Here is a 12,535-nt window from a genome sequence, read left to right as displayed (position 1 = left end):
CAAGCAACTCTATGCCAATAAAATGGACAACCTGGAAGAAATGGACAAATTCTTAGAAATGCACAACCTGCCGAGACTGAACCAGGAAGAAATAGAAAATATGAACAGACCAATCACAAGCACTGAAATTGAAACTGTGATTAAAAATCTTCCAACAAACAAAAGCTCAGGACCAGATGGCTTCACAGGCGAAATCTATCAAACATTTAGAGAAGAGCTAACACCTATCCTTCTCAAACTCTTCCAAAATATTGCAGAGGGAGGAACATCCCCAACTCATTCTACGAGGCCACCATCACCCTGATACCAAAACCAGACAAAGATGTCACAAAGAAAGAAAACTATAGGCCAATATCACTGATGAACATAGATGCAAAAATCCTCAACAAAATACTAGCAAACAGAATCCAACAGCACTTTAAAAGGATCATACACCATGATCAAGTGGGGTTTACTCCAGGAATGCAAGGATTCTTCAATATACACAAATGAATCAACGTGATACACCATATTAACAAACTGAAGGAGAAAAACCATATGATCATCTCAATAGATGCAGAGAAAGCTTTTGACAAAATTCAACACCCATTTATGATAGAAGCCCTGCAGAAAGTAGGCATAGACGGAACTTTCCTCAACATAATAAAGGCCATATATGACAAACCCACAGCCAACATCGTCCTCAATGGAGAAAAACTGAAACCATTTCCACTAAGATCAGGAAGAAGACAAGGTTGCTCACTCTCACGACTATTATTCAACATAGTTTTGGAAGTTTTAGCCACAGCAATCAGAGAAGAAAAAGAAATAAAAGGAATCCAAATTGGAAAAGAAGAAGTAAAGCTGTCACTGTTTGCAGATGACATGATACTATACATAGAGAATCCTAAAGATGCTACCAGAAAACTACTAGAGCTAATCAATGAATTTGATTATATATTAGCAGGATACAAAATTAACGCACAGAGATCTCTTGCATTCCTATACACTAATGATGAAAAATCTGAAAGTGAAATTAAGAAAACACTCCCATTCACCATTGCAAGAAAAAGAATAAAATATCTAGGAATAAACTTACCTAAGGAGACAAAAGACCTGTATGCAGAAAATTATAAGACACTGATGAAAGAAATTAAAGATGATACCAACAGATGGAGCAATATACCATGTTCTTGGATTGGAAGAATCAACATTGTGAAAATGACTCTACTACCCAAAGCAATCTACAGATTCAGTGTAATCCCTATCAAATCACCACTGGCATTTTTCACAGAACCAGAACAAAAAATTTCAGAATTTGTATGGAAACACAAAAGACCCCGAATAGCCAAAGCAATCTTGAGAATGAAAAATGGAGCTGGAGGAATCAGGCTCCCTGACTTCAGACTATACTACAAAGCTACAGTAATCAAGACAATATGGTACTGGCACAAAAACAGAAATATAGATCTATGGAACAGGATAGAAAGCCCAGAGATAAACCCACGCACATATGGTCACCTTATCTTTGATAAAGGAGGCAAGAATATACAGTGGAGAAAAGACAGCCTCTTCAATAAGTGGTGCTGGGAAAACTGGACAGCTACATATAAAAGAATGAAATTAGAACACTCCCTAACACCATACACAAAAATAAACTCAAAATGGATTAAAGACCTAAATGTAAGGCCAGACACTATCAAACTCTTAGAGGAAAACATAGGCAGAACACTCTATGACATAAATCACAGCAAGATTCTTTTTGACCCATCTCCTAGAGAAATGGAAATAAAAACAAAAATAAACAAATGAGACCTAATGAAACTTAAAAGCTTTTGCACAGCAAAGGAAACCATAAACAAGACCAAAAGACAACCCTCAGAATGGGAGAAAATATTTGCAAATGAAGCAACTGACCAAGGATTAATCTCCAAAATTTACAAGCAGCTCATGCAGCTCAATAACAAAAAAACAAACAACCCAATCCAAAAATGGGCAGAAGACCTAAACAGACATTTCTTCAAAGAAGATATACAGATTGCCAACAAACACATGAAAGAATGCTCAACATCATTAATCATTAGAGAAATGCAAATTAAAACTACAATGAGATATCACCTCACACCAGTCAGAATGGCCATCATCAAAAAATCTACAAACAATAAATGCTGGAGAGGGTGTGGAGAAAAGGGAACCCTCTTGCACTGTTGGTGGGAATGTAAATTGATACAGCCACTATGGAGAACAGTATGGAGGTTCCTTAAAAAACTACAAATAGAACTACCATACGACCCAGCAATCCCACTACTGGGCATATACCCTGAGAAAACCATAGGTCAAAAAGAGTCATGTACCAAAATGTTCATTGCAGCTCTATTTACAATAGCCAGGACATGGAAGCAACCTAAATGTCCATCGACAGATGAATGGATAAAGAAGATGTGGCACATATATACAATGGAATATTACTCAGCCATAAAAAGAAACGAAACTGAGTTATTTGTAGTGAGGTGGTTGGAGTTAGAATCTGTCATACAGAGTGAAGTAAGTCAGAAAGAGAAAAACAAATACAGTATGCTAACACATATATATGGAATCTAAGGAAAAAAAACCAAAAAAGGTCATGAAGAACCTAGTGGCAAGACGGGAATAAAGACACAGACCTACTAGAGAATGGACTTGAGGATATGGGGAGGGGGAATGGTAAGCTGTGACAAAGTGAGAGAGTGGCATGGACATATATACACTACCAAACGTAAAACAGATAGCTAGTGGGAAGCAACCGCATAGCACAAGGAGATCAGCTTGGTGCTTTGGGACCACCTAGAGGGGTGGGATAGGGAGGGTGGGAGGGAGGGAGATGCAAGAGGGAAGAGATATGGGAACATATGTATATGTATTACTGATTCACTTTGTTATAAAGCAGAAACTAACACATCATTGTAAAGCAATTATACTCCAATAAAGATGTTAAAAAAAAAAGAAAACCTATGGATGGGCTCATGCTTTCATTCATTCGACAAAAAAAAAAAAAAGAAAATGTTGGGGGTAATAGGTTGAAAGTAAGGATGGAAAAGGATATGACATTTAGATACTTAAGTAGACTTTAAGGCAAGAAGCATTATAAAAAAGATAAAAATGGACATTTCATAATGATAAATCAGTCTACTGAATAGGAAGATACAGTAATCCTAAAGATTTAAGAACCTAAGAACATGGTTTCAAAATAAATTAAGACAAAAGTTAACAGAATTAAAGGGAGAAAAATTCATCATAATCATTTGATACTTTAAACACCTCTCTCAGAAACAGATACACCAAGCAAGAATAAATCTATGACTACAGAACTGAAAAAAATGATTAATCTACTTGGCATAAATGACGTATAGAGAAGAACACGATATTCGGCAACTGCAGAATACACAATATTTTAGAGCACACAGCTCATCTAACAAATAAAGCCTGTCTTGGGGGTCATAGAAAAGTATCAACAAATTTCTAAGGACTGAAATAATATAGTTTGTTTTCTCGCCACCATGGAATTAAATTCTAACTCAATGACAGAAAGGTAACGTCAAATCTCCTAATGTTTAAGTATTAAGCAACACACTTCTAAATGCTTCATGGATTAAAGAAGAAATCACATGCAGAAAATAACAAATATTTTAAGGTATATAATAATGAAATACAACATATCAAAAACTTGTGGCATGCAGCTAAAGCAGTATACAAAGAAAAATTAATAGTTTTCATGAAAATATCAATGGATTGGACTCAATATTGCTAAAAGGCCAATCTTGCTCTAATTGATCTTTAGAGTGCATGCAATTCCCATAAAAATACTAGCAGATTTTTTTTTAAGGGAAAATGACAAGCTGAACAAAGGACCAAGAATCCAGAAACAGACCCATACATATACAGCCACCTGATATACTACAATTCACTGGAGGAAGGAGGAAAGGAGATGATCTTTTTAATACATGATAGTGGATCCAGTCAACTGGATATCCATAGGAAGAAAATGATGTACCTTGACCATATAAAAATTAATTTGGAACTGATGAAGACCTAAATGTGAAAGCTAAAATAATTAAGCTTCTAGAAGAAAGCATAGCAGAATGTGTTCATCACTGTGGGAAAGCAAGGGTTTCTTAAACAGAACACAAAACGCATTAACTATAAGGAGAAAAAAAATTATAAAATTTACCTCATTAAAATTAACAACTTTTGCTGACAAAATTAGTCTTCACCAGCATTGTAACTAAGAGAATAAAAATGCAAGTCCCAAGCTATATAAGCGTTTGTATCCAAATTATATAAATCAATAAGAAAAAAACAAATTTAATATTAGGCAAAAGTCTAACAGACATTTCACAAAGGATATCAAAATGGCCAATAAATATATGAAGAGGTGCTCAACATCATTAGTGATTAAGGAAATGCAAATTAAAGCCTAATGAAATACAACTGTATCTCCATCAAAATGACGGAAATTAAAAGAAATAATGATACCAAGTGTTAACTCTCACAACTAGAGACGCTCTTACATTGCTGGTGTAAACTGGTATAACAACTTCAGGAAAATGTTTGGCATTACCTACTAAAGCTAATAAATCTGTGACAGCTATTCTTCTCCTGTGTGTATACCTGTATATGTACCAAAAGTAGTGAATGCTTATGCCCACCAAAAGACATGCAAAGAACACCCATAGTACTTCATTCATAATAAATCAAAAATAGAAACAACCTACATTTCTAACACCTGTTATTTTCATACAATAGAACATAACACCACAGTGAAAAAGATAAACCACTGATAACTGTAACAGTACACATCAACATACTGGCATAAATAACACTGGATGAATGAAATCAGACACAAAAGAGTACATAGCACAATTCCTTTTATATGAAGTTTAGAAACATGCAAAATGACCTATGGTAAGTAAGTAAGAGTAGTGACTACCCTTGGAAAGGAATCCTGACTAGGAAGAGACATGAAGGAGTTCCTCTGGAGTGCTGCTTCTGGGTGCTGCTTACAAGACTATATACATTGGTCAAAGTTCATCAAATTTTTCACTTAAGATATGCATTCCTTACTGTAAGTTATACATCCATTAAATTGTTTTTTTTAAGTACAAGTTTAGCTATTCATATCTATTCCTCTATCATTTTTCCTGTGTAGACCCGCATTTTCTCTTGCCTGCATTATTACAATAGGATCTCAACTATTTCTTCAGCCTTGGACGTGTATTACTCAATTCACTTTATGCAGTGCCGCCCAGAAATCTTCTTCAAGAATATACTTTCTATATTACCAGAAAACTAAAAAATCTCAGGGGACCCCACTGCCTATAAAATAAAGTCTAAATTCCTTAGCATTTTATTCCTCTAAAGTCCCCTTGAATGAAATCTCAAATAACATTTCTATGTACAATTTTTCTTGGAAGCAATTCAAAAATATATACTTATTTAAAACGTTTATATTCTTTGATCTAGTATTTCCACTTCTAGGAATTCTCCCTAAGGAAATAAACATGGATGTACATAAAAATTTAGCTACAAAAACGTTCCCACTACCAAAAGAAAAGAAAAAAACATAAACACTCTCCCAAATAGCACATAAGTTCAATAAATCTCAATATATCCATTTATAAATATACAAGAATATCTGACAAAATATAAAATCAAAGTGAAAAATCAGGTTATCAAGTAGTATATATGATATAATATGCATTGAAAAAAAGACAAAGGATCTGTATATGATTGTTTTCCCTTCTTGCTTATCTGTACTTTTCCAAAGTTATCTATAGTTTCAAAAAGTTGTAAAAATTTTATAATAAGAAGAAAGAAAAGTTACCAGAATAGATCAAATAGCAACAATATAATTCAGCAAGACGGACTGGAAAAAAATGCACAGGCAAATAACTGTATGATAGACAGGAAAGCAAATTAACAAACTGACAGGGGAAAAAATTAATAAAATTTAGAGTCACTATAATAAAGAATGTTGAACACGTTTCCTACTTTTCTTGAAAAATGAAACTCTAAATGTTATGATTTATTTTCTTTTCAAGTATGAGTTTTTTGTCAAACTTCTAATAACTTAACAAATCATTATTTTGCATCTATTAGGTGCTAGCTACTATGTGAACTACAAAGGATACAAAGTGAAGGCAACACTAACAATGGAGAGATTTAGAAACTTGGTTATGTTTTCCTCTGCTAAGGTTACCTTTGATGGTTACATCACTGGCCAAGACTCCGTGTTTACTTGAAGAGATTTGTTATTTTTATGTTCATTTACACACAAACCAAGACAACTACAGGCATCCTGGGGGTATTCACAGGGGATTGGTTCCAGGAGTTCCTGTGTATACCAAACCCCACAAATGCTCAAGTCCCTTATATAAAATGACATAGTACAATGAATACAGTTGACCCTTGAAAAACACCAGTTTGAATTACACAGGTCCACGTGGATTTTTTTCAATTGGTATACAGTTGGCCCTCCATATTCGGGATTTCCGCATCTATGGATTCAAAACCTACAGATACGGAGGGCTGACTATATTTAAAACCATTGCCTCTTTATAAATCTCCACCACCATCCACTGACATATCACACTGAGAAACTAAATAAACCTAACATTTTCATTAAGAAAAGGATGGCCACCCCACTTCCTAAATTTATCAACTTGCCAACATATGTATCCATCCAAGTTCTTGGTATTCCTCTGTTAACAACGAACATAGTTTCACTGTCCTTAGCAAAAGACAACTCTTCCACTTATGTTCTAGATCACATCCCCTCTCAATTTACTTATCTACTCCAGGACTTTGCTACTGCAATACTCTCTTCTCTCCCTTAAAATCACCTTTCCTTCTTTTCTGGTTCACTTCCATCAACACAACAACATCATGTCTTAGAATCTCCCATTAAAAAAGAAAGAAAAACTCACCAACGACTCACCCTAACCCTAACCATAAGCCCCCTCTCCATCTATTGCCAATTTCTCTATCTCCATTACAGGGGGATAAAAGTTGTATACATTCACTCGGTTCAGTTCCTCACCTTCCATTCTGTCCTCTAACTACTCCAATGTGGCCTCTGTCCTGGACAAAACTCTTGTCAAGGCTCTCAACATCTCCCATGTGATCAAATCTAAAAGTAACCATTCCATCTTCACCTTGCTTGACCTCTCAACACCATTCAAGGGAACTAATCATTCTCATCTTTTGCAAACACTTCCTTTTCTTGCCTTTTCTGACACCATACTCTCTTCAGTTTCCTTCTACCTCATTTGCTATCATTTCTAGTCTCCCCTGTGCGCTCCTTCTACTTTGGCCAACTGCTAAATTATTGACAGACCACAGGGCTTGATCCTAAGCCCTTTCTTTCTCAATTATCTTTCCCTGGTTTGATCTAGACCCACAGCTTTAACTATCTATATGCTGATGACTGCAATAGCCAAGTGCCTGCTCAATACTTCCATATGGATTTTTAAGAATCATCTCAAATATACTACATCCAGACAAAATGTAAATTCCCTTCCAAAATATGTTGATCTTCCCCCCAAAACTTGCCCATCACAAAAATGGAAGTGAATATCTATACACTGTTCAAGCCCAAAATAGACTCAGCCTAATTCTTCCAGCTCCCTTATGCCCCAAACCAATCTGTCTTCAAGGTCTACTCACTATACTATTGAAATATTTCCCAAATCTGTCTACTTCTCTAAATCTACAATTGCCCCACTGAGCTACCATCAGTTTCATCTTTGACTTGGACTATTTCAACAGCCTTTCTCCCTCAATATCTTCTGCATTTATACATAATTTTTAGCCCTTACCATGGCATACAAGACCTTACAAATTTGTCTGCTGCCTATCTCTTCTACCTCATCACTTGCTGCTATCTTCCTTGCTCACTGCACTTCAACCATATTTAAGCTTGGAGTATTTACATCAGTGCCTTAAACACACTAAGCTTGTTCCCTCTCACAGAGCATTGTTGATGTATTCTTTTCTGATTCTCTTCACAGATTTTGCATGGCTGGATCCTTCTCCTCTTTCAAGTCTCAATTCAACTATTCACCAAAATTCAACAATTAAACAAAAGGACTGCCTTGATCACCCTATTTAAAGTGACAATCCTCCTACCAATTGCAGTCACTCTCCATTACCCTTTTATTTTCATTACATCCTTAACTGAAAATACTTTATTCATTTATTTGTTCACTATCTATATTTCCATACTAAAATGTAAGTTCCATAAGAGTAAGAGCCTTCTATATTTGGATCATTGCTGAATTCCCCAACACAGACATATAACAGGTCCTCAATAAAATGTGGATGAATGAATAATATTTCACTAACTTCTTTTAGTTCAATGTATCTTGAAATAGATCTAAAACAGCTAAGCTCATCAGTTCATTAATTCAACAAGCCTATATTTTGTGCCTACACTGTCCTAAGGACTAATAGACACAGATAAAGAACGGTTCCTACCTTCATGCTAGGTGGGAAGACAGGCATAAAGTCAATTAACTGTACTGCAGTGTGACAAGTACTATAATAAGATGTAAAGTAAAATGTGGGCACAAAGAAGATATCTATAAATATTGCTTCATGTGAGAGAACTTTATTGAGAGATGATACTTAAATTAGCTTTAAAAAACTGTACTTTTTGTACATTGTTCAGCTATCTTCCTAGAATTTTCTTCATTGTATTATTGGACTGGATTCATGTCTTCCTCTTATTTGGTTTATCTTTCATTTTGTTGGGGCTTAGTGCATGGTATAGCTTGGGGCTATAGAGAAGGAGAAACCTGACTAGTGAAATGTTTAGCTGAATTTCTTTAATTAACCTAATGATTACCCCTTGGTCCTCCCTGCTTTTTGTATTTGTCAACTCTGGACCTGAAAGATCTCAGGATCTATAGTTTTCATTATAGCATTTGACAAAAATGAATTAACTATCAAAAAAAGATGTGCTAATTATATTCTGGTTAAAAGAGGCACATAAATGTTTTAAAAGTATTTTCAACAACAAACACAATTAAGAAAAGTGTACAAATTAAAAGGGTTAATATTGAATTTAGATATTTGGAGTGACTTATTTCCAGAAAATAGTGGTGAGTTAAGATTCTCTGCATGATGTTCAGGTAATAGAAATTTATGATCAATCATTCAGCCTTGATAGACCAAGAAGGGAAAATTAACAACTAGAAGACAACAAAAAAAAGGAAACTCAGGGAAGGGGTTGAAGGATGCTGAGATGCTTAGCCTGGGGAAAGAGAAAATAGTGCTAATTAAGGTGAAATTTCTGTGGTATTCTTTCCAAAAACTCAAAATCTCACTCTAATCATAAGAAAATGGTATAGTTCCGGCTTGAGTCCGAAGGCCTGAGAACCAGGAGAGCCAATGATGTAAGATTCAGATGTTAATCTCATACAGAAACACCCCGAAATAACGTTTTACCAAATATCTGGACACCCTGTGGTCCAGTCAAGTTTTCACATAATGATCATACTATTCCTTGGGGTTCTGGCTAAATTAGGCTAGTTCTAGGCTAGCTTCGATTTCCAAGTACATGCATAGATGGTCAGAGCCTGGTAACAGGAGGCTTTGGGCCGCACTGATACTTGTAGTCGGTAGGATAATATTATAGAGATTTTCAGTTATTGGAACTCAGCTGGTACCTGATGCAGTAGGTGAAGGGCCTAGCCTCTGAGCACTGAATAAGTTAGGCATGGGAATGGAGGTTGGGATGTGGACTTTTGCCAAAAGGGCAAGGGGGGTTGGTATACAAAATATATCCAAAACACGAAAGCAAAGGCCTTGTAATAAATACTTGGAATATAGCAGGGATAAAGGAAGAAAGTAGTAAGTTCTCTATGTACATGGGTGTTTTAGTTAACTTAACAAAATAGATGATTTCTAAAAAATCAAATGTTTGAGTTTATAATTGTTTCAAGCACATAAAAATAGTTTTGGCTATCTCTTCAACAATATATTGAATGATCCAAGATTGAATACACTTGGTAGGGCACAAAATGCTAAAAACAGCTGCTCACTTTAAAAGTTTAAATTGAACTTTTCCCAATTTTAATCTGAAGATAAATGTCAGATTTCCACATTGAGATAGAATAGAATCATTTGTGGCATAACAAATCTCCAGCCAAGAACAAGGAAAGCCAGATTAAATTTTTAAAAAATATCTGTTTAAGACATCAGAAGGTTGCTGCTGCAACAATAACTTGAGCAGCTAGGATTCTGAAGAGGGGTTAACTGGAGACAGGTGATTTGAAGATCTGAAGTCACTGTTTTCCCCCTGAATTTTAAAGCTTTGGAGAATGGGCAAGAGGCTGAGAAATCCAGCTTTGACTATACAGAGGGCTCCTGCTGGAGAACAGAGAAATCATCTAAGCTTCTGGCAGTTATGCAGGGCTGAAGTGACAAAATTGGAGATTTGAGACTTGGTTCCATCTCAAATCATTTGCTAACTCTCAAAACTGTATAGGGCTTAAAGTTAAAAAGCTAAGCCTTAAGCCCTGTGAAAAGAATAATGGAGTTTCCCATAGTCTTACAATGCTAAAGAGACAAAACACTAGAATAGAGGATGCTCCAGGAGTAGATCCCTAGTGAATACTCTGCTCTCAGTGTGGGAAGCAAAAGTACAGGGGTGAACCACAAGCAGACCAAGACTTACCAAAACTTTCACCCAGCCTCCATGGGATATAGTAAAGAATTTCACACAGTGATAGAAATGAACTAATAAGGAAACATTTTATGAAGTAGGAGAGAAAAGGGACAATTGGTTAAGTGATAACCTTAAGCAGGCAAGAAAAGATGTAAACTATGGTGAAACAGAGAAGTTGTCCTTAAACAGAAGCATGTAAAAAAGAAAGTAGAAAAGGCAGAGTATATGGGTGCAAATGCAGGTAGGCTGGTGAATGAAATGGTGGGGACAAGCAGAAATTCTTTTTTCTATTGGGAAGCAGACGTTGGATGCTTGAGGAGAAAGGAGAAAGATAAAATAGTCTTCCAGAGGCGGAGAGTGAGTGGAAGGTTGCCAGGCAACACCAAGGGTCTACTTGAAGATGGTGGTCATGAACTCGAGGTAAGTTCAGTCAGCAAATTTGTGTGATAGTCTCCTGCCATATAAAGCTGTAAAGGTGTAGAACAGGCAGAAAGCTAAATTTATAAAACTTAGGTTTTGCTAGGTGAGCAGGATAAAGGAAGAGAGGGCCAAAACAACTGAGGTTATATTACATGCAAGTTGGTGATAATTATGGTGAGCCATGGAATCCAAACTAGATAAAGAGGGAAGTGAGGACATGAGGGGATTAAGGGATAGGAAAAGAGGTGGTAAGATCAATATAATCAGGTGCCAGGAGAGTTGACAATTTGCTAGAGTTAGAGTTCTAGAGTGAGCTGGAAAGATAACAAATGGTGGTCATCAAGCAGGATGCTTGAAATTCAGACTGATAATGACCAAGAACAGGGTATGACCATAGGGTGGATGGCAGAAAGAGTATAGCGTACGTGGATTATTGGAGGAGAGAGATTCAAAGAGATGAGAGGGATATTGAAAGTATCACCTATATAGATATTTAAATCACCAAAAACTGTGACAGGAGTAGGCTGAAGAAAGAGACAGTGAAGTAGATCCTAAAATCTTTAAGAAATGAGGGAAGCAACACGGGAGTGTGTACACGACTGCAACAGGAGTGTGTAATGGGTGATACAATCTGATGCATGGGCCTCAAAGCTGGAGGTGTTTAGAGAGAAAAAAGGAACAATGATCTAAAAACACTAATGAGGAACAAGCCTCCAAGCCCAGTGGTCCAACTGCTGGGCGAGGGAATATATTCACATTTGAGAGGACTGCAGTGGAAGCGGTATCCTCAGGGCGGTAATCAGGTTTCAGTTAGAGCAGGAAGGTGTAAGTAATGTTCAGAAAGGAATACCCTAATAATTTGATTCCTTTATCAATGTTTACTAAAAGGTACTGAATTAGGCACTGGGAATAAAACAGTAATAAAGACAATGTCAGCCCTCACAAAACTGTGACTCAAGTATGAAGTCTCATATAAAAGTGATTACTTTAAAGAATATAACTAAAATTTTATAACAAGCTAACAGCTTTATTAGAATGCATATATTTGAAGAATGATATAACAAAATATGTGATTATTTTAATATAGCTAATCACTGTGGTATTAATTATAAGCTAAAAACTAATTCGAATTAAGAATATGTGGGGAAATGTCATTTTTTAATGTAAAGAAAGAGGGGAAAATGGTAAGTGTATGCTTTTCACAGATATTGTACATGCAGTTACCTGAGACAAAGCAGCATCCCGTTCTTCAATCACTGCATTCATTTCTTCTGCAGTTATTCTCTTTTTACATTCCTTGGTCTTGTAGATTCTATCCACAATTACAGCTCCATTCTTCTGAATAGCTATCCCTGTGTCTGCATTGTTTATTCTGTTCAGTAATTCCTGTAATGTCTACCAACACCATTATATGTTAGTCAGACATGAAGT

General features: G+C 35.9%; 1 protein-coding gene across 3 annotated transcripts in view; it reads right to left on the bottom strand.

Moving 5' to 3' along the window:
• Positions 1-12,535, bottom strand: part of MIPOL1 (mirror-image polydactyly 1) — a 254,128-nt gene that overhangs the window by 184,155 nt on the left and 57,438 nt on the right. For all 3 annotated transcript variants that reach the window (XM_036843183.1, XM_036843185.1, XM_036843186.1), the window contains exon 8: positions 12,329-12,499. In XM_036843183.1, the coding sequence (XP_036699078.1) occupies positions 12,329-12,499 (171 nt within the window). The remainder of the gene's footprint in view (positions 1-12,328; positions 12,500-12,535) is intronic.

Source organism: Balaenoptera musculus, chromosome 2, assembly GCF_009873245.2.
Source record: "Balaenoptera musculus isolate JJ_BM4_2016_0621 chromosome 2, mBalMus1.pri.v3, whole genome shotgun sequence".
NCBI classification, from domain to species: Eukaryota; Metazoa; Chordata; class Mammalia; order Artiodactyla; family Balaenopteridae; genus Balaenoptera; species Balaenoptera musculus.
The sequence above is the reverse complement of the archived record's forward strand: the minus strand, read 5'-3'. Positions and strand labels throughout refer to the sequence as shown.